This window comes from Vombatus ursinus, unplaced genomic scaffold (genome assembly GCF_900497805.2).
Source record: "Vombatus ursinus unplaced genomic scaffold, bare-nosed wombat genome assembly UNPS02014847.1, whole genome shotgun sequence".
Taxonomy (NCBI): domain Eukaryota; kingdom Metazoa; phylum Chordata; class Mammalia; order Diprotodontia; family Vombatidae; genus Vombatus; species Vombatus ursinus.
Window position 1 is genome coordinate 6,110,962 of NW_020954625.1, and position 22,819 is coordinate 6,133,780.

At 38.7% G+C, this 22,819-nt stretch overlaps 1 protein-coding gene across 1 annotated transcript in view; it reads right to left on the reverse strand.

Moving 5' to 3' along the window:
• The window catches only part of TET1 (tet methylcytosine dioxygenase 1), a 166,052-nt gene that overhangs the window by 137,616 nt on the left and 5,617 nt on the right, over nt 1-22,819 (reverse strand). Inside the window, exon 2 of the mRNA XM_027840713.1 lies at nt 19,146-20,885. Within this exon, the coding sequence (XP_027696514.1) occupies nt 19,146-20,762 (1,617 nt within the window). The 5' untranslated portion in view covers nt 20,763-20,885. The remainder of the gene's footprint in view (nt 1-19,145; nt 20,886-22,819) is intronic.

Genomic DNA, 22,819 nt, shown 5'->3' on the forward strand with positions numbered 1-22,819 from the left:
ACACACACACACACACACACACACACACACACACACCCCTCTGTGTTGGTGGGGTCCACTACAAAATCATGCTACATTATCTTAACTAGATACTCACTGTAGAAAGGCAATCCATAAATAACTCCCTAATCCATTCACAACTCACCACAAAAGCTCTTCCAAACCTTTCCATGCTTCTTCAAACTTCCCATGGCACTCCTCTCTTGAACTCACTCCACACACCCAATCATTTGCCAAGTCTTGTTGTTTCTACTTCCACAACATCTCTTACATAAGTCCCCTTCTATCCTCCGCCACAGCCTCATAAAGCAAAGAACTGACCATGTCCTCTCTCTATTCTATCAACTCCAGTGGCCTCCTGCCCACCCCCCTCCTCATTGCCCGCACAATCAAATATAAAATCCTCTTTCTGGCTTTTACAGCCCTTCACAATCTGGCCCAACCCTACCTTTCCAGTCTTTGTGCACTTTTCTCTCCTCTATGTATTCTATGATCCAGTGACACTGGCCTGCACATATGACACCCTATAGATGTCTTCCAGCTCCATGCCGTTTCACTGGCTATCCCTCAAACCTGGAATGCCCTTCTTCTACATCTCCCATCTTATGGCTTTCTTTAGGACTAGGTTCAAATCCTACCTTTTGTAAGACTTGTACCTTTCTCCTCCCATCACCCCCACTGTTGTCTGAGATTACTTCCAATTTACCTCGTACACATCTTGTGTGTAAATAGTATTTACATGTTGTTTTCCTTCATTAAATGCAAACTCCCTGCAGCAAGGGCTGTTTTTTTTTCCTTCCTTTGTATCTCCAGCTCTTAGCACAGTATGTGGCACATAGGAGACAGTTAACAAACACTTGTTGACTAGCTGATAACAATAAACATACTTATATAGTACTTTATACTTTACAAAACACTTCATAATAATAACCTTGTAAGGTATGCATGTAGTATCCCCATTTTACAAATGAAGAAACTGAGGTTAAAAGGGCTTCCTTCCCAAGGTCACACTAAGCATCAGGGATCAGACTCAAATATAGCCCTTCTGAGTCCAAACCTGGTGCTCTTCTCACTGTCTCTTAAAATAATAGCAAACATTTCTAATGCACATTTTACATAATTTCTCTCATACATCTCCTACTAATTCTATACTTAGATTTGTTACTCCCTCTTTTCTGAAAATTTTTTTCTGAATTTAATAAACACCAACAGAGAAGACATTTCCTTATTCAAAACAGAACAGAAAAAGATTTCTATGTGGAACCACAAATCTCTATTCCATACAGCTTGCTTCTTTTTAGACGTATATAATAAAGTCAACATGTGATTTTCAAAGTTATCACTTGTCTGTTTCCTTCATTCTCCTCCAAGCTTCCCTCCTGACTCTGCAGACTTTCTCTTCCATGCCATGGAAACCTCTTCACCCTGGGAGCTCCCTCTACACTGGGACTATTTTTCACACTGGAAAAATCCTCTTCCCCCATGGCCTCTCCCTCTGATTAGCTGGTTCCTCTTGGAACCTCCATTTGAAGGACGATATCCAGACCAAGCATGTCCTTGTTCCTCTCCAGGATATCCTCCTGACTTTCCACTATGTCCCCTAGCCAGGTTTCTTCATGTCCCCCTTACCCCTACCTTTTTAGATTACTTTTATAATGTAATACTATAGTACAATACCATACAATATAATGTATACTATAATGTAAACCCCTTGAGGACAAGGATTAGCTGTCTGATTTTATTTGCATTCCCAGGACTTGGCAAGGTGCCTAGTACATAGTGCCTGAACTCTGCTAAATGCTTTACAAATATTATCTCATTTGATTCTCACAACAACCCTGTGAGGTAGGTGCTATTATTATCCCCATATTACAGTCGAGGAAACTGAGGCAGATAATGATTCCATGACTTGCTCAAGGTTGCACAATTAGGAAGTATCTGAGGTTGCATTTGAATTCAGGACTTCCTGACTGTGGGTGCTCTATCCATTGTGCCACATAACTGTTTGTTGACTTGATTTCCAAATGTCCTTCTACTCTCTTTTGTGCATTTTTAAAAAAAATGCTCAACAATCCTCTTTTTTCTTTTATTTCTTTTTTTGTTTCTCTCTCTTTTAATCTCTACTTTGGATCCTTTGTTTATTCATTGTTTCATGTGATCCACTCCTTCACATTTTAATGGAGACCCACCTATGAAGTGGCCATGGAAATGAAATAACAAAAATTACTGCATAACACCACTCTCTCTCCTGGGTCTTTTTCCTATTAGACCACTCGTTCTCTTTCTCCTCTGCTGAATCCTCATCCAGGTAGTGCCGTCTAATCATAGGGGTCCCACAGAGCTCAATCCTGGGCCACCTTCTATTCTCCCTCTACACCATTTCACTTGACGATGCCATCAGCTCTGTAAAGATAATTTTGATACCCCGACTCAATTTAATCAGTGTTTACTCTGATCATTGTGATTTAGTGGGTATCAGTGATTATGTTAGTGAACCAAGCAGAGTAGAAATGTCTGAGTTACGTTAACTAATGCTGTTAGAATAAGAGTTATGACTAATCTACTATGTATTGATGATTACATTAATTTTATTGGATTTATCAGGTAGATTGATACTGTATTAGTTAGGTCTGTTATAAGGATTTATTAATACTACCCACACGCACACTTCTAAGTATACTCTGCTTGAAATAAGGTTCATAAGCCTCAGGAAAAGCCTCCTCACCTCTATGAATCACTAACCACCACTCCTAAGTGACCTTTGATTTAAAACCACAACTTTCTTGGTCCACTGTACACTGTGGGCCAAACACTGGTGTTGGATGGTCTGTGGAAAGCCCCTGCTGAGATGGCTGTTGATGGACCTGCAGTTGATGGACCTGCAGTTGAAGGCCTGTTGCTGATGAGCTGTGAAAGGCCGTCTGACAAGGTGGTTGTAATTGAGGGATATTGCCCTTGGTCAATCATGAGAGCTCCGCTACTTCCGAAGATAAGTCAATCATAAGTGTTTCCACACTTCTGAAGGAACCATCCAAAGACTAGGGGACCTCTCAGGGACTCCCTAAGGTCTATAAAATCCTTTAACCCCTAATCATCAGAATCCTTGGCTAAGAGGAAGGTCTTGGTTCTTGGTTCCAATTGCTTAAGGACCACTGATCTCCCTAATAAATTGATCAGAGCTCTGTCTTGGCTGAATTTTATTGCAGATTGGAATTTTGTGGCCCATAGTCCCCACGGATTTAATTATTATCTCTCTCTCTCTCTCTGTCTCTCTCTCTTTCCAAAGGTCATACAGCTAGTAAGTGTCAAGTGTCTGAGGCTGGATTTGAACGCAGGTCCTCCTGATTCTCAGACTGGTGCTCTATCTACTGCACCACCTAGCTGCCCCCAATTATCATCTCTATGTGGATAACTCTCATATCTAGCTATCTCACCCTAAACTCTGCTGGCTTCCAGTCTCTGTCTCCAATTGCCTTTCAGACATCTTAAACTTAACATGTCCAAAATGGAACTCATTATCTTTCCTCTCAAAATCTCCTTCCCCCATAACTTCCCTACTACTATAGAGAGCACCACTATCCTCCCATTTCCCAGTATTGAAACCTAGGTGTCATCCTTGACTCCTCATTATCTTTCACCCCCAATATCCAATCTGTTGCCAAAGTGTGTTGATTTCACCTTTGCAATACACCTTCTCTACTATGATCTTGCCATCGCCCTTGTGTAATCTCTCATCATTTCATGCCTGGACTACTTAAATAGCCTGCTAGTGGGTCTGCCTGTCTCAAGTGATTTTCCTAAAGCTCAGGTCCAACCATGTCACTCCCCTACTCAGTAAACCCTAGTGGCTCTCTATTACCTCCAGACTCAAATACAAAATCCTCTGTTTGGATTTCAAAGCCCTTCATAACCTAAGTTCCCCAATACCCCCCAACCTTTTCAGTTTCTTACACCTTACTCCCCATCACATACTCTTCAATTCAGTGACACTGGCTTCCTTGCTGTTCCATGAACAGGACACTTCATTTCTTGGCTCCAGGAATTTTCTTTTTCTTTTATATATATATTTTGGCGAGGCAATTGGGGTTAAGTGACTTGCCCAGGGTCACACTGCTAGTAAGTGTCAAGTGTCTAGTATGAGACCGGATTTGAACTCTGGTCCTCTTGACTCCAGGGCTGGTGCTACACTGTGCCACCCACGTGCTTCCACTCCAGGAATTTTCTCTGGCTGTCCTCCATACCTGGAATGCCCCTCCCCTTATCTCTACCTCCTGGCTTCCCTGACTTCCTTCAAGTCCCAAATAAAATCCCACTTTCTATAGGAAACATTCCCCAGTCTCTCTTAATACTAGTATCTTCACTCTGTTATTTACTTCCTATTCATATACATATACATATACATATATATATATATATAGCTTGTTTGTACATAATTGTTTGTTTTTTATTTCTCCCAATAGATTGTAAGCTCCTTGAGGGCAAGGACTGTCTTTAGCCTCTTTTTGTATCTCTAGCAGTTAGCACAGTACTTTGCACATAGTAGGTGCTTAATAAAAGTTTGACTGAGCACTGATCTCATTACTAAAACTATAGCCTAAGGATGATATTGAAAGAGAAAAAAAAAAGAACTATATTACAAAAACACCTCTCTGATTTAGTCAAAGCAAAAAAAATAATTAAAACTACCCATGTGTTCCATGATTGGGAAATGGCAGAACAAACTGTGGCATATGAATATAATAGAAAAATACTATGCTATAAAAATGAAAATATTAATAATACAAATAAATATGGGAAAGGAATCACATGAAGTAATGCAGGGTAAAGAAAGCAGAATCAGTACAGATAAGCTAACATTTATGTAAAAATGGCTATAGCAACATGAAAATCCTGAAAATATATGTAGAAGAAAAAGAGCTCAAATTGTTGGTAAGCAAAAGTTGCGATTCTATTGCTATCTTGTTAAAACTAATATGCATTTTAAAGTAAACATTAACAGAGTTTATAATTTCATATATGACTTTTTAAAATACTTGTTTGTATACTTGAATATTTTTGTGAATGTTTATTAAGGATGGGATAATTAAAAGAAACTTATAGGAGTATAGAAGGACATGTACTTATATAGAAAAAAGTTATACCCATTATCAGTGGAACAGATTAAGTATATATAAAATTAAGGTAGCAAATCTACTCTCAGAAGTCCTTTGGTCATCATATATACAATCATAGATTTAAGGGTGGCAGAGACCTTGTAGTTCATCTAGTCTAACACTCTCATTTTATAGATAAAAAAACAAAACTGAGACCCCTGGAAAAATTATGTAACTTGTTCAAAATCATATATGTAAGTCAGTAGCTAGTGAAGATTTGAACCTAGGACTTTTTAGGCCATATCAGCAATCTTTCCACTGTAACAGGCAGCTTGGATCACAATCTTAAAATAGTTTAAAGATTTGAGCATGGTATACCTTAAGCCATTAAGCTGAACCATAAATTTTTAAAATCAATTTCATACATTTTCTCCATGGTACCTAAAAATACCCTTCTTGCCTAATCTGATCCAGCTAGCACATTACCATCATTATTTGGGAGATTGCTGGCTCAATACCACCTGTGGGGTGTGGGAGTGCAGGAAGCAGAATCTGCTTTCACCAAAGGAGAATGTAATAAAGATAATGGAGATTGTAAAACTGCAATGTTTCTGGTTTGGCAGACAAAGCAGACCTGATCCTAGAAGAAATTCCTGGACCACAAATTCTTGGCTTCTCCAAATGAGAAAGGCCTTGAAATCATTAGGAATTAACTCATCAAACTGATTCAGAGGAGAGCTGATTTTAATTTGGACCATAGCTAATAACCAAACTGGAGTGAAAATCCAGTTGTATCTACATCAAGAGAAATATAATTTTTAGCTCTTATTTTCCATTTTCCTTTGGTTTCGAGTTGTCTGAATTTTGTTTTCTTGTGTAACTTAATATTACCAAGGCAATTAGTGGTAATTCTTAGGCAAAATGGGGAGATTGCTTTTCACTACATATTATCGTAGAACCTGCATACTCCTAGAAATTTCTTTGCTAGAACTCATGCTAAGGTTCCTGTCAACGAAACTTGAGTGTACCATAGGGCTTTGGCTCATGGAATGATCACCATAGACTTAGTGCTGCAAGGGACTTTATTGCACAAAAGGACACAAGTAATTGACGAATGATTTAAAATCATATTAAATGTGTAATGGGGGATAATCACAGGCCTCTAGTATACTCTTGGTAGAACCCCTCTTATGGAGAATGCTGGGAGCAGAACTGAGTTTTCCTAGCTATTTCCACACAGAACTGCTCTCTTCTCTAAGCTGCTAGACACTGAAATCATGCCAGGTTCCAAATTGGCTTGCTATATTATCAAAGATACACAGGATATGCCAGTGCATTTTTAATGCCTTTGATTGATTAATTGATTTTCCTAGAGACTTCCTCAGCTGATAAATATATTCCAACTAGAGTAACTTGTTAATTACTTTAAGAGGGGTAGACTGATTTGTTCAATCGACACTCTTCACTCTTACATGAGCATTTCTTTTGTGTACAAGAAAAAAATACCTGTCCTATACTTGACCTACATTGTACGTGAAGTACTTTCCTTTTGGTAAGATGATAGACATGAACCAAATATAAACTTCAAGTGATTTTCCTGGCTCCCTATTAAGAGCAAGAGACACTGAGAGGGCAGCTAGATGGCACAGTGGATAGAGCACTGGCCCTGAAGTCAAGATGACCTGAGTTCAAATCTGGCTTCAGACACATAACACTGACTAGCTGTGTGACTCTGGGCAAGTCACTTAACCCCAATTGCCTCACACATACAAAAAAAAGACACTGAGAAAAGAGTCTGTCTCTTCTCTTTAGAGGACTGGTTCTCCTTGGGCTATATCTGGACCAAGTATGAACCCATGGCTAGGGCTCTATCAGTAAGAAAAGCTGTTGCTACAAGTGTATTTAAGAAATGCTGAATAATCTCCATAGATATTAGGAAGGGGGGGGGGAAATCAAGTGTCTTACATGTCTTGATAAGGCCTGAGGGTTCATCTTTAAAGGGACTTAAGGAAGGATGTTTCACTATCAAATAATGTGAACAAAAGAATGGAGGCAGGGCAGTGAAAGATGTTTCCTGATGCACTTGGTATGCCCAGACCAGTTCTGGTTTCTTACAACATACTCCTCTTTAGTCTGGTGGATGTTTTCTCTTTTGACTTCAAGTGAATCACTATGAATATAGGCAGCTCTTTGGGGTGCTTTATGATCCTCATTCATAAACCACGAAGGTGTTAGCTTAGCTCAACTCAGTTCTCTTCCCACTTCTGTGGAGGAAAAGACCCATTTCCTTCCAGGACAGATGGTATTTTTGAGGGCTTTGGGATGGGGGGAGGGGAGAGAGATTGGATCACTTTCCTCCTCTGTAAAATGAATGGTTTGGTCAAGATGATTGCTAAGGGCTCTTCCAGTTAAATCCTATTATTTAAGGTGTAGTATCATAGAAAGAATACACAATTTAGAGTTAGTGGTTCTGAGTTTGGGTTATCTGTTACTGCCACTATAATCTTGATCGGGCAAACTCAACTTAACCCTTCTGTGCCTCAGATTCCTTATCTATAAAAAAAAGAATTGTACAAGATGCTCAAGTGTCTTAAATATCTAAAATAATATGAAATACTAGGATTTCAAGGAATAGGCAATAGTCTAATTTGGTAACATTGTAGAGTATGAAAGAAGGAGAGATGTGTAAAATAAGACTCAAAAAATAGACTGGAAACAGGTTGTAGAGGGCCTTGAATGCCAGTCCAAACAAAGAACCTGGATCTTTGGTGGGAGATGGACAGGAATGGGGTTGAGAGGACACGTAAAGCCACTAAAGGTTTATTCGTTTTGTTTTAGCAGAAGAGTTACATGATCAGAGGTGAACATCAGAAAGATTACTTTGAGAATGCTGTATAGGTTAGACTAGAAGGGAGGAAGGAAAGGAAAGAAGTGGAAGAGAAAGCCATTAGTGGTAGAAGGCCAATTCAAAACAAGAATGGAGCTTTTCTCTTCTATATGTAGGTATTACCTCAATGTAGTTTGTAGCTTGTCAATCCCTTCCCATTCTTTGTGACTCTTGTTCATATCATTCCATAATTTTCATCATGAGAGTCCACTCAGCATGCTGGGTGGGATCCTTCCTTACTTTTCCTTGGCACCTAAAGCATGCCAGTTGCCCATCAATTATCTCACCCTGTAGCTGTCTCATCTTTTTTGTTCCTACATTTCTTTGATGACATTTGGTTGGCAATTTAGTGATGAATTCTTTGGCCATGGCGACTCATGAAAAAAAGACAAAAAAAAGACCATTGCAATAATTCAGGTGAGAGGGAATGAGAGCCTGAGCTAGGAGAATAAGAAGGGGACTAGAAAGAGGGAAGAGATGTGATAAATGGGAAGTAAGCTCTCTGGGACTTCAGAAATTATTAGTGGCAAGGAGTAAGAGGACAAGAAGGGTTCAAAAATGGACTGTACCATGCCGTCCAAAACGGGAAGTGAGGAGGAGGAGGAGGCAGAGCTGCATCTTTAAAATCTCTTGGTTGAAGACTCATAGGTTAAGAGGCTCTACAAAGTCATAGAGGTGCCATATTCTCAAACATTCAGCAAAGATATAAAAAAGAACTAACCAGACTGAATAGCGGTTGATAAACACAAAGAAAAACTGTAGTATCTTCATCCAGCTCGAGATTGCATGAAAGGATAGCGGTAAAGCAATATCACTGGGGAAAGAGTCCCACCAGGAAAGCCAGAGCAAGTACAAGCTGCCAACACAGATCAGTGACAGCAGAGGGGTGTGTAAAGTGCTCTATCCCCATAGGCAAAAAGCCCGGATACTCAGGCAAGAAGCTCCAGGGTAGGCAGAAACTTGGAGCCTATTAACTGCTCTGACAAAGCCAGGAAGTAGCGGCTCAGAAGTCCACTGTACTGTAACCTCAGATGCTCTGAGAGAAGGGAGGCTTGAGGAGGCACCTCAACCCCAGATATTCCAGGGAACCTCACTATGAGTTCAGACACAACAGGGGAAGTGGAAGCCAGTAACAAAATGACATGGGAACTCAGGGTCAGGCACAAAGAGAACCTGCCAATTCCATCCCAGAGTGCAAATGGGTCAGAACCTGGCCCTAGCACAATATCCCAAATCAGGAACTGAAACTGGAGATATGAGTTTAAAAAAAAAAGAATACGTCAAACACTCTGAAGAAATATTACAGGTCTAGAAATACTCAAAAAACAAACCCATAAGAAGGCCACAACATCTACCACAGAGCCACAGAGGGAAAAAAATAAAGTAGCCACAAAAACCACAAGACTACCTAGAAGAATTTTTAAGAAGAGCTAGAAAATAAAATTATAAGTTATATAAAGTTATATTACATAAAGTTATAAGAACTCTGGAAGAAAGAAATCAAAGAAGAAATAATGGATTTTGTTTTTATTTGTGTCCCCAGCACTTACCCCAGTAATTGGCACGTAGTAAATGCTTAAGAAATGTTTATTGATTAAATAATTAAACTGTTCAAATCCTTTGACACAGCAATACTACTACTATGTATACACCCCAAAGAGATGAAATACAGAAAGAGCCCATTCATAAACAAACATTGATAGTAGCATTCTTTGCTGTAGTAAAGAATGGAAAATTAAGGTTGTAGGTACCCATCAATTGGGGAATGGATGAACAAATTATGGATTAGCAATAATAAAATATCACTACACCATAAAAAAAAAACGATTTAAGGAACGGATTTGGAGAAACCTGGGAAGACATAAGAAATGATTCAACATGAAGTCAGACAGTCTTTAATTTAATTTTATTAATAAATAAATATTTATTAAGGGTCTACTATGTGCCATGCACTATGCTAAGCACTGGGAAGACAAAGAAAGACAAAGAGACAGTCTTTGTTCTTAAGGAGTTCACAGTCTAATGTGAGAAACAACATGAAAATAACTATGTACAAACAAACTACATACAGGATAAATGGGAGATAATTAACAGCTTAAAGGATCTAGCATTACTGGGGGGGGGGGGGTTGTTGGGAAAAGCTTTGTATAGAAAGTGGAATTTTAACTGGTACTTGAAGGAATCCAGAGAACCCAGGAGGTATAGATAAGGACAGGGAGAACTCCAGGCATGAGGGTCATCTGGGAAAAATGTCTGGAATCTGGAGATGAGTATCTTAATGCATGGAATAGCAAGGAGGTCATTGTCACTAGATCACAAATGGTGCCAGTAGTGTATAAGAAGACTAGAAAGGTAGGAAGGGGCCAGAGTCCCTTCATAAAAGGCTTTGAAAAACAAAGAGAAGATTTTATATTTGACCCTGGAAGGATAGAGAAATGCCAGTGTTTATTGAATGGGTTGGGGGGAAGGTTGTGACATAGTCAGATCTGTGTTTTAGGAAGATTAATTTGACAGCTTAGTGGAGGATGGAACATAATAGAGAGAGACTTGAGGCAGGGAAATAATAGTCCAGGCATGAGGTAATGAGGGCCAGCACCAGACAAGTGTCTAAGGAGAGGAGGCATAAATGAGGTATTACAAGGGTAACATAGACAGGACTTAGTAACAGAGCAGACATGAGGGGTAAGAGAGAGTGAAGAGAAGAGGATGACCACTAAATTGTGAACCTGAGTGGCAGGGAGGATGGTGGTACTCTTGATAACAATAGGGAAGTCCAGAAGGGGGGGAGAAGTGAGTAGAACCAGGACTACAACTTTATAAAGAAAAACAAGTTGGAAATACTTAACTACTCTGATCAATTCAATGACCAACCACAGCTCCAGAAGATGTATGATGAAACATGTTTTCCACCTTAAGATGTACGAGACAAACATTTTCAGATATGTCCAATGTGTGTATTTACTTTGCTTGACTATACTTACCTGTTATAAGAGAGGTGCTTTGTTTAATTGGGGGGGAAGGGAAGCTAGAAATAATGATGACCAAAAAAGAGGAAGAAAATAGGGTCATGAAAGCATTTTTTTTTTAATACTTAGAAGAGAATAGAAGGAAATGCAGTTTTGAACAAATAGTAATTTTGAAATTAATATTTTGAATTTATTTTATATTTTAAAGGGAAAAATAAGCTGTACATAATGGAAATTTGCAGCTTGTTCTTTATACATGAAAATGTTTATGCTTGTTGATATTTGTCAAGTTTAAAATAAAGATATGAATGTCATAATTAGATTTGATTGGTTTTGAAACCTTTGACTTCAAAGATCCTTCTAGTTCTTAAATCAATGAGGAGTTTGGTTATATACATTGGCAGGACAGAATCTATCACAATATCAACAAAATATCACTGGACTGACCATATTTCATGAATGTAAGGTACCCCAGAAAATATTTTCTACATCCAGCTCTGTGGTGCAAAGTATACTATTGACATACTGATAAATGATGTAAAAAGATTCCCTAAAGGCAAATTTAAGGACATGTAACATCTGCCCTCAATTGTGGAAATTGGTAGCAAAAATGTGCTCCACATGGCATACAGCATGCCACAATGAGATCCGGCTGTTTGAAAACATCATCTGATGCAAGCAGTGCCCAAGAGAGAAAAGCAAGAAGCAAGCAGTGTCCCAATTAGTTCCCATGGGGCCTCTGTGGGTTCAAGCCATTCACACATTAAAGAAGAAGCTTAAGGTTTGTCCACCAAGAACTTAGTCTAGATGCTGAGTGAAGTGAGTAGAACCAGGAGAACACTGTACACAGAAACAGCAACATTGTGCTATGACCAACTTTGATAGACTTAACTTCTCTCAGCAATACAAAGATCTATGATAATTCCAAAAGACTCATGATGGAAAATGCTATCCACATCCAGAGAAAGAACTATGGAGTCTGAATGCAGATCGAAGCAGACTATTTTCTCTCTCTTTTTTTTCTTTTGGTTTTTCCCTTTGGTTCTAATTCTTTTTTACAACAAGACTGATGTGGAAATATGTTTAATATGATTGTACACGTATAGCCTATATCAGATTGATGTCATCTTTGGGAGGGGAGAGTGAAAAGAGGGCAAGAAAATTTAGAACTCAAAATCTTATAAAAGTGAATGTTGAAAACTAAAAACAAATAAATAAAAATAAATAAATTTTAAAAACTAAAAACAACAAAAAAAGAAGTTAGTCTATATTATATTTGCATTCATACCTTTCAAGCATAAAAAATACATATGTAGTTAATTCAACCTATTCCTAGGCATCATTGGAAAGGTAGCAGAGGAATTGGAGCTGAGATGACCTAGGCTCTAATCTCTTCTCAGTTGCCATCTGTATGATTCTGGATAAGTCACTTACCCCTCTAAACCTTAGTTTCCTCATCTGCAAAGTGAGGATAGCAATAACAGAGAGAGGACCAAATGAAATAATATATGTAAATGTACTTTATAAACCTAATAGAACTATTTAAAGGCCAACCATCACAGGGCTGTTCGTTTAGTCAGTCAATAAATATTTATTAAACACCTACTATGTGCCAGACATGGTGTTAAGACCAGAGATACAAATATGAAAATACAACAATAATCTATGCCTTCAAAGAGCTTACAAATCCAATAGGGGAAAATAGCGCACAAAAGAGAGCTGAAAAAGGGGTGGGAGTGCGGTAGGTACCCTATGCAGGGGCCTGGTGAAGAAGTCAGAAGTTCCAAAGTGGTGTAGCCAGGGGAGAAATGACATGTTCTGGGCTGAGCCCCCTTCTTAGATGGAGGCTTTGGCATTCATAGATCCACCCTCCAATCAGAGACAGAGAGTGATGATGAGGTGGAATATCAAGGCTAATGGGATATGGCAGGGTTAGGAGGTTTTCCCAATAATAAGTTTCCTGGGGCATGGTGGAGAAATTGGAAAAGTCTCAAAGTAATGCAGCCAAGAGAGAAATGAGAAGTTCATTTAAAGTCAGAAAATCTGGGTTCAAATGCTGCCAGGTTACTTAGGCTCTCTGCCCCAAGTTTCTTCCCTTGTAAAACCAAGGGATGTTCTAGATCAGTGGGGTCAAACTTGAGGCTGCCCCCTAAACTCCTGAGTGCACCCTAAGTCAAATTCAAATGCAATTGGGAAATGTTTAACATAATAAATAAAAATACAACATGGTACAGAAAATGTTAATTTGTGTATTTCAAGTTAATATGAGACCCTTAGGGATACTTGCTATAACTGCTCTAAATGACCTCTGAACTCCCTTCCAGCTCAAGACTTATGATCCAATGATCCTAGTAATCCCTTATCAACCAGTTACTATAAAAGAAATATCTTGCTATATTAAGTTACATATATGCATAATAACCTTTTCATCAATTTGTTAGTATTAGCATTAAATGAAATTCAGGTGACTCTCTAGACCAACCCCAGAAATTATTCATTTATTTATTAAATTAACATTATCTAGAAAATTGGAACTATAATGTTGTTGGTAAGATCAATTCTCCAAATTGCTCACTCAATTAACATGAACAGATTTATGAAACAAAGTACAAAAAGAGAGAAGTACATAGTATAAACTATACTCCTGTCTGCTAGATAGCTTTGCATGCTGGCATGCTAACACCTCCAACACATTTTGTCCCAAATCATCTTTCCTGATTAATATTTGTCCATGTACCTAATGTCCTTATTGCACTTCCATTTCTCTAGTAACCATAGCTCAAAAAGAGCCATCTTCTAACCTTCCTCTCATTCACTCTCCATGCACAAATTGACAATTACTAGCCATTCTGCCTCCCCTGCCCTTTACATCTGTTCCCTTCCTTTCCATTCTTACTATCCTCAGTTTAGCTTTTCATCATCCTTGTCCTGGACCATAACAACTTTTTGGCAGCAGCTTCTAAGGTACAGGGACAAGCAAACCCAAGCAGAACAAAGAATACTGTGGGGAATTGTACCTGAGGGTAAAAATGATCACCCATACACTATTTCACACAGGTTGGTTCTAGGAGCATGAGACTGCTGGTGATGTAATACTACCCCCCCCACCTGCCATAATTCTGTTGAGGCAGAGTATAAAGCCATAGAAGGCAGAGAATAAAGAACATAAATACAGAGAATAAAAGAGAAAAACTGAATAGTGAGTGATCTTAGACTCAACACAATGATATGAACAATAGTATCAGTGACATTTTAAAAGTTCCCTTCTCATATGTAAGTGTCTATGTCTTAACAGGTGCTATATCTCAGGTTAGAGTTTCCTTGGGGAGAACTCTTTGAGAGTGTCAATGGTTATGTGTGTGTCAGGGGTGGAGAGAAGAACCAAAGTTCTATCACTTGGGCAGTGATAACATTAGAGAGAGGCAAATGATGAACAAGTTGCTTCCAGAATTAGCTATATGCTACAGACCTGATATCCTGTGACTTTTTCCTTTCTCCAAGGGTAAGAACTATGAAACAAACCTCTAATCTTCATAATTAACTGGTCTCTGCCTCCAGTTTTTCTATATGTAGGTGTATATACACACATGGTTCTATATAAGATGTAACTATGTGAATATATGTGTGTATATCGGCATGCTGCTGTTGGAAAAGTCCTCTGAACACAGGCCTCTGATCCCAACACTGATGCTCAAGAACTTTCAGTAGCTCCTACTTCCTACCCAATGAAGACTCAACTTGGCCTAGTATTCAAGGTCATCCCTCTGGCCTTATTCCACACTACCCCACCTATGCAGTAAAGAGCTCTGCCAAGGGGCAGCTAGGTGGCACAGTGGATAGAGCACCGGCCCTGAAGTCAGGAGGACCTGAGTTCAAATCCAGCCTCAGACCAAACACTTGACACTTACTAGCTGTGTGACCCTGGGCAAGTCACTTAACCCCAACTGCCTAAGGAAAAAAAAAATGTGGACTAGTTTAAAAAAAAAAAAAAGAGTTCTGCCAGCTGAATACTTGCCATTCCCTGCAGCTGATGCCATGTCTATGACAGGAATACCGCTGCCTCTATTCCTGCGTTTTCAAGTCTTGCTCATTTGTCAGGATCCACTCCCAATTCCACCTACCTTCTCCATGAAGGTTTTCCTGATTACCAGTCACAGCAACAAATGACATATTTTCATTCTCTCCCTCTCATTCTCTCCTTTCCTCTCCCCACACCATTTGAATCACTCCTCATACTCTGGCTCATTTATATATACTTCTAATAATTTATTTTATATTATAATTATCTTTATATTCTGCGTACTTGGGCACAGCTATTCCCCTCCTCACTCCTGCACTAGACTAGCATACTCAGTGAGCAAAGAGGCTAATTCTTAAATAATCACCTAAGTGCATCTTCACATACTGGGTATCTGACCAGTTTGTTGAACAGATGCAAGGCTCCAATGCAAATCAAGTAAATATAAAACAACTGTATTTGCCAAAATTCTCAAAGTAGGAAGGAGTTTAAGTATCCCATGAAGCCAATGGCCACATTTTATTTTCTGTTGTATTCTCCACAACTCATAGAGGATGCTTTGCAAATCATGGATGCTCACTTGTTAAATGAAGGGATTCATTGATTCTAACCACATCAACCACTCTTGTAGCAATATCATATGGAAAGTAGGGATCCAGGGAATGGGGTCTGTGGTGTGGATGGGAAGAATAAAGTTAAGGGTGAGATGAACTAGTCTTGGCAGGGATAGGATAAGGGGTATTTTCCAAAGCAGGCTCTGCTCTGAAGAGAAAGGAGATAACTTTGGGGGAAGGGGATGGGAGGAGAGTTGCAGGGAGTCAGGGTACTATAACAGAAGCAGCAATGAAGTTGGAGTCTGAGAGCTCAAATACAAGCTCTGCTACTATAACTGATCATGAACAAGTCACTGAACCTCCATGGGTCCCAGCTGCATGAACTATAAAATGAAGGGGATGGGCTAGCTAATCAGGGACCTCCTTTCAAGCTCTAGACTCTCAGAGCCAATGGTCAGAGCAGAGCTCCTCATTTCCTGCTCTCATCAGTGGCACATACTACAGCTGCCATGCCCAGTCATCCCACGCTGTATGCCGTAACTGGCATACAGTTACATAAAATTGTGTATGTCACAGATATTAGTGAAAATCCTCTATGACAAGATTTGAACTTTAAAGAGAAGATAAATTAGAAGGTGGTTATTATCATTGCAAAAGACTTCTTTACACTAAAGCATGTATGTATGTTTATAGATCTCTAATTATCTGACAAATAACCTAGAGTGCCAAAGGAAAGGACGTTATAGAGTCAGGGAAAAAAAACTATCAGAAGCCACTGCCATTTGAAAACCAAACACACTCTGAAAGCTTCCCCCACCTCCATGTCTTTGCACTTTACTCATAATTCCTAGAATTCACTGCCTTTTCACTTCCATCTGTTAGGAGCCCTAGCTTCCTTCAGGATCAGCCCATTCACCACTTCCTATGGCATTCTTTTTGGGAGCCCCCTACTGGTTAGTGTTCTCTCCAGCTTCAAATTATCATGGAGAATGAAGACTTAGATAAACTGACATAGAGTGAAGTTAGCAGAATCAGGCAAGCAATATACACAATGACTATAATAGTGCAAATGAAAAGGATCACTACAAGAAAGTACAAATGTGAGTAATTATAATGACTAATCATGGACCAGAACAGATAATGAAATACGCCTCTTTCCTTTGGGAACAGTTTGGTACTGAAGGGAGCTATGGCATAAATGACTTCAACATAAACAAAAAGTATCAATAAAACTTATGTTTAAAAAAATCACATATATGCAGGTAGGTGGCACAGTGGATAGAGTGGGCCTGAACTCAGGAAGACTTTTCCTGAGTTCAAATCTAGCCTCAAGGGGCAGCTAGGTGGCTCAGTGGATAGAGCACCAGCCCTGGATTCAGGAGGACCTGAGTTCAAATTCGGCCTCAGACACATAACACTAGCTGTGTGACCCTGGGCAAGTCACTCAACCTTTTTTGCTTCAGTTCCTCATCTGTAAAATGAGCTAGAGAAGGAAATGGCAATCCACTCCAGTATCTTTGCCAAGAAAACCCCAAAGGGCATCATGGACAGTCAGACATGATTGGAACAACTGAAGAATAAATCATTTTGTGTGTGTACACACACACACACACACACACACACACACACATCTCCAAACTACAGACCCAATAGAAAGTAAGTTCTCTGAGAGGAATAGGGATTGTTTTTTCAGTTTGCTTTTATATCCCCAATGCCCCAGTGCCTAAGAGGAGTATCTTATACAGGCTTAATAAATGCTTATAGGATCATATTTGAAATTATAATATAAATCAAGGAGAAAATACCACTGATTTACAAAATTTCAATTCACATAGTACTTTTTAGGAATGTTATTGAATGCACCTATACTCTAACCAGAGATGTTTAACACATTGGGTCTTCAGGCATACTGCCAGAAATACTCCCTACTGCAGCCCAACCAGATTAAAAATGTAATTGGGAAATATTTAAACAACAACAACAAAAAATTTAAAATACAATAGAACATAGATAATGTTAATGTATGGTTTTCTAAGTTGATATGCTGCCTGTAAGAATTTTGTATTGTTTAGTAGCCTCCATTTCTATTTCAGCTTGATACTATTGCTCTACATAAATAAAAATGGAACTACTGCAAATAAGTTATCTAAATATGGAAGATGATCTGAAGACTCTCATCATTATTTGTTGTTGTCCAGTCTTTTCAGTTGTGTTCAACTCTTCTTGGCAAAGATACTACAGTGGCTTGCTATTTCCTTCAGCTTATTTTACAGATGAGGAAACTGAGGCAAACAGAGATTAAGTGACTTGCCCAGGGTCACACAGCTAGTGTCTGAGGTCTGATCTGAACTGAGATGCTCCTGACTCCAGGCCCTGCACTCCATCTACTGTACCACCTAGAAGCCCCTCATCATTATATTTTTTCACACATACACACACACACACACACACACACACACACATACACAACCCCCCACCATATTTTGGTTAGGAATTTTGAGTTCCAAGGGAGTTACAACCAAACTTGTTAAAAACATTAAATTATCCACACAGTTAACCTGCTGGGATTTAAGACAAGATGATAATTGCACATGCTGCTACTAGTGCAAAGTTCTAAGAAAAATGACATAGACATATATGCTCCTGGCATCCTCCTGCTATGATACAACCTTCTCTTTCCCACCCGTAGCTATGTTTTAGTTTAAGGGAAAAAATAGTCCCTACAGCATTCTTCTCTGTATCATTTCCTAAAGATAAAAATTAAAATCATCACTTTGTTACATGCTTATAAGTAAATTCATCATCAGTTTTTAAATAAAACATCATTTAAAAAACAAGTAGAATTTACTAAAAACAAAGTTTTTAAATATTATATTTTATACAACTTTCTTGCTTTTTTCCTCATACTCTCCATTGACACTACCAGACTGACCTACTTTCTTTACCCTACATACAGCAACCCATCTCCTACGTCCATGACTTTGCACAGAAGTCCTACCTTATAGGAATGCGAGCCCCTACCTCTCTTCAAGACTCAGCTCAAATGCTACCTCCTACAACAGGCCATTCCTGACTCCATCAAGTATTAGTGCTTCACCCATTGCTATTTACTTATTTAAGTTGCTCCTTCCCAAATATAATGTAAACTTCTTGAGGGTGGGGACTGTTTCTTTCTTAGGAGGCAATCAGGGTTAAGTGACTTGCCCAGGTCACACCACTAGTAAGTGTCTGAGGCTAGATTTGAACTCAGGTCCTCCAGACTCAGTGCTCTACTCACTGTGCCACCTAGCTACTCCAGGAAACCATTTCTCATTTTGTCTTTATATCCCCAGCACCTAACATGTGCCTGGCACATTAGAGGTGCTTAATAAATGTTTATTGGACTGAACTGAAATTCTTTGGAGGAAAACAAAATTCTTATTTCCTATGATTTACTATAGAAGTAGATCTCTGTGTACAAAATGTGCGCTGTTTGGTTCACAAAGGCTTATCCTCAAAGCAACCTTTAATTCAATAGGGAGGGGCGGGGGGGGGGAAGGATGAATGATCCTGTTGTGCCATCTAAGCATTAATGATGGCTTTCTCAACTACCCAGGTGGATCCTCCAGCCCTAAAATACTTTCTTACCTCAAAAGGCACTATGACCATTGGCTTCTTTTTCAGTTCCTCACATTTTCTCATCTTACAGACTTGGTGGCTAAATTTTTGTTTTTTACAGTAAATACATTCACCACAATTTGCCTTCTGTTGGCAAGGTTCACAAACTCCACATCGCTTTCTTTTCTTCTTCTCTAAAGTAGGGAGCAAAGTAGTGTAGGAGAAAGGACAAGAGTAAGAGGTGGTGCTAGAAAATGCCATGGATACAGAAATCACCTTAGTTGCACTGATCTGGAGACTCTCTCCATCCAACTGGCCAGGATCACTTGGTGCCAATTTGGGGTCTTGTGATAAAGGATTTGATTCTTTGTCACTCTCAGGGACTATTGTAAAATTATGATTGTTAGATGGCAATTCTGAAAGCAAGCAAGTATCATATGGTTTATGCATCTCTTGATCAACTATATCTGTTGTGGCAGCAACCAGACCTTTCTCAAAGTTTGGTAATGAACTAGCAATCTGACCTGAGTCCAAAGTCAAAGTTTGCATAGCACCATGGCCCTCTAGCAGGTCTGAAGCAGTGCCTTGGGTCACAGGTTGGTCTAAAGAACCACGAATGGCCTCTTTCTGGTCTGATCCTGCTAAGAGGTAATTTGCTAAAGAGGTAGGAAAAACGGGCCCACTAGGCTCATTTTGTAGATCCAGTTCAGATTTGCCTTTATAACAGGAGGATTGATATAAATCAGGTTTCTCCTTCATTGGCTCCAAATAAGAGTCAGCTAGGTTAAGAAATTCTGCTCTTGAGCCCAAATCTTCTAACTGCATGTTGAGACTTGATTTAGAGGTCACTATGTGGGCAGCGTTTTTAAATAAAGGAATAGGCATAGAGTCTTGGGCAAGAGCTCGAACAGGGTCACTTGAATCATTTAATAACTTTTCAAGGAAGAAGCCTTCACACTTACAGTTCTTTTCTGAGGCCTCAGAAATTTGAGTTGGTAGGCTGCTATGAGTAGAAATACTTTTTGTGGGATCCTCCACACATTGAAACCAAGTGGCATCTTCATTAAATGGCATATTTTCTTGTCCATTATCTTTGCTTGGGGATGCATTAGAGGTAACAACTATCAGATCCTTTTTGTCAGGAGAGAGTAAGATTTCTTGTGACTGATCTGTCTCTTTTTCAATTTCTACTATATGTTCTTTGGACTCTGCTAGGACCCCATATTGGCTTTTATCTTCCTGTTCTAATGTCTTAGAGGATGGAATTTTCTCAGGTCTTGTGATGACCACTGGAGGTCGGGACAGGCGTTGAATTAGAGAGGTGCTTCGAAGAGACATTGTAAAGCCATTGCAAGATAAGGACTCTGGATTCTGGAAAAGGACATCAGTTTGATCCAGTCTCCTTCGAGCAGCTCCGGCTCTTGTCAGAAGACTTCTTACTGGCACAGGTGGTTTTGGTTTTGACTTTTTCTTAACATTATTTCTTTCTTGCATCAGCTGTTTTAATTTCCCAGCACTCAGAGCTTTTACCAACGTCACCTTTTTGGTCATAATCTTGGATGCCTTACTTAGTTGGCTGGTTTTCTTTTTGCTTAGATCTTCCTTTCTGACTAATTTGGAAGATCGCCCATGACGGGAGCGAGACATAACTAACAAGGAGAGGAAAATGGAAAGGGGTGGGGTACAAATTCATGGGCCCTTCCAAAAGTCTCACTTCAACTGAAAATTTGGTTGTTTCATGGCTCAGCTCTGTCATAGCAGTGTTTGGATCTGAAATAACAAAGAAAATTAAGAATGAGTTCTTTTTTCCCCCTTGTTAGTTGCTAATATAGAATTTGATGTCTTTATTCAGTTAGCCCCAATTCTTACCTAAAACTAAATAACAGAACACATTTAGTAGATATGGAAAAACTATGTAACAAATAAGATTAAAAGTGCTCATCTCTAAAAAGTGCTTATTTTAAACTTTGTAAACTTTGTTATATGGTAAGGTTCATCTTGTTACTTGTTGCATCCTACCTCACTGAGTAAACAGGGACTGCTTAATTTTTTCTCTAAGTCACCAGCACGAAGCTCAGTCCCAAATGCTTGTTGAATTAAGTTTGTAAAATTATTTGAATGAGTTTGAGTATTTTTCTCTCTACATGGAAAACCACAATTTTCCAATTTGTCCAAATTTTCAGCTCTCAGAACCCTGTAAAATTTAGATGTCATCCCAATCTTTAAAGATCTGGACACTTTAGAAGTTGTTCCCTATTCTGTTTTTTCAATGGAGTTTCACTCAGGTGAAAGAATCAGCCAACTTGACTCAGTTAAATTGAAAAGACTCAGAGAAGTCTTCTACAAACTGAGAAACTCTGCCCCCTACAGATCCCATAAAAATAGCACAACATGCCACTTGACAGGGGTTCCTAATAAGCATGCGTCACTAAAGGCAGTGTTTTGAAAGGTTAGGCATAAGCTACATTCAAGCCTCTTCTTGAGGGTCAGGGCATGAAAGAAGGCAAGGGATATGGACGCTAAATAAGTTATTGAGAGAATGAGTGAATGAGCGAAGATATATATGATATATATATATATCATATATAATCCTCTTTTTTTTTTTTACTGGTCCTTCTTAGCATACTGGGATGTTTGCTGATGATTGTCAAGTTCATAATTTCAAAAGGACACTAGAAAAGAATTAGTGAAAGAGAAAGAAAAAGAATGGGAGAGAGGAATATAAATGGAAAAGGTTCTGATTACAGGAAGCATAATGGTGCAATACCACCATAGCAGCCTTAATTGCTACACAGTAGTACCAATACCAAATGTTGTCTTATGTCTCTACAACATAAACCAAACTATGAGCAAATAAGAGGTTTGTTTAAAAGGAAAAATAAGGCTCCTAGTACTTTTTTAGACTTGCTTGAACCTCACCAGTCCAACTACTACACAAATTTAATTCAACAAACATTAAGTACCTACTAGGGGGCACTGTGCAGGATGTTGAGGCTTTTAAAAAAAATAATTCTTGCCCTCAAGAAACTTACATTCCATTGGTGTGTGTGTGTGTGTGTGTGTGTGTGTGTGTGTGTGTGTGTGAGAAACCTGTACATGCTTAAGTAACTGCAAAGTAATTTGAAAAGGAAAAAACAATTATCAATTTAGAGCTCAGGGATATCATTCAAAGCAGAGATATGGCTCCCTTCAATTCAGTTCTAATTTAATACCTTTAATCACCAAGGTAAATAGGAAATGCCAGAACACAACATTTAAATTCTAAGTATTACATATTTTGTAACTTGCCAAATAGAGAGTGATAACATTACCTACAAAAAGTAAAATATTTCAATAAATTCTACTGAATATGAGAAGACTTCAAATGAATTCTTGGCAGAAGACTTAAACTTTAACTCTCATTTTCTTTTCTTTAATTTTTTTTTTTTTAAGAGTTGGCTAGCAGTAACTCTTTGGCTGAGAATAGATGTATACCACTTCCTCCAAAGACCATTAACACAGCTTTTTATACTAGCATTACTAGAGCAATGGAAAATTTATTTCCAAGCCCAGGAAATTCAGCAATATTTTTATAAATACACCTTTTCTTTTCTATAAAGTTACTTATATCTTTAGGAAGTATATGATTTAGATAGTCCAATTATCTTTGAAATGAAAATTTTTATGTTCAACAAACTAAAATATGCAGATGTCATTTAGAGTCT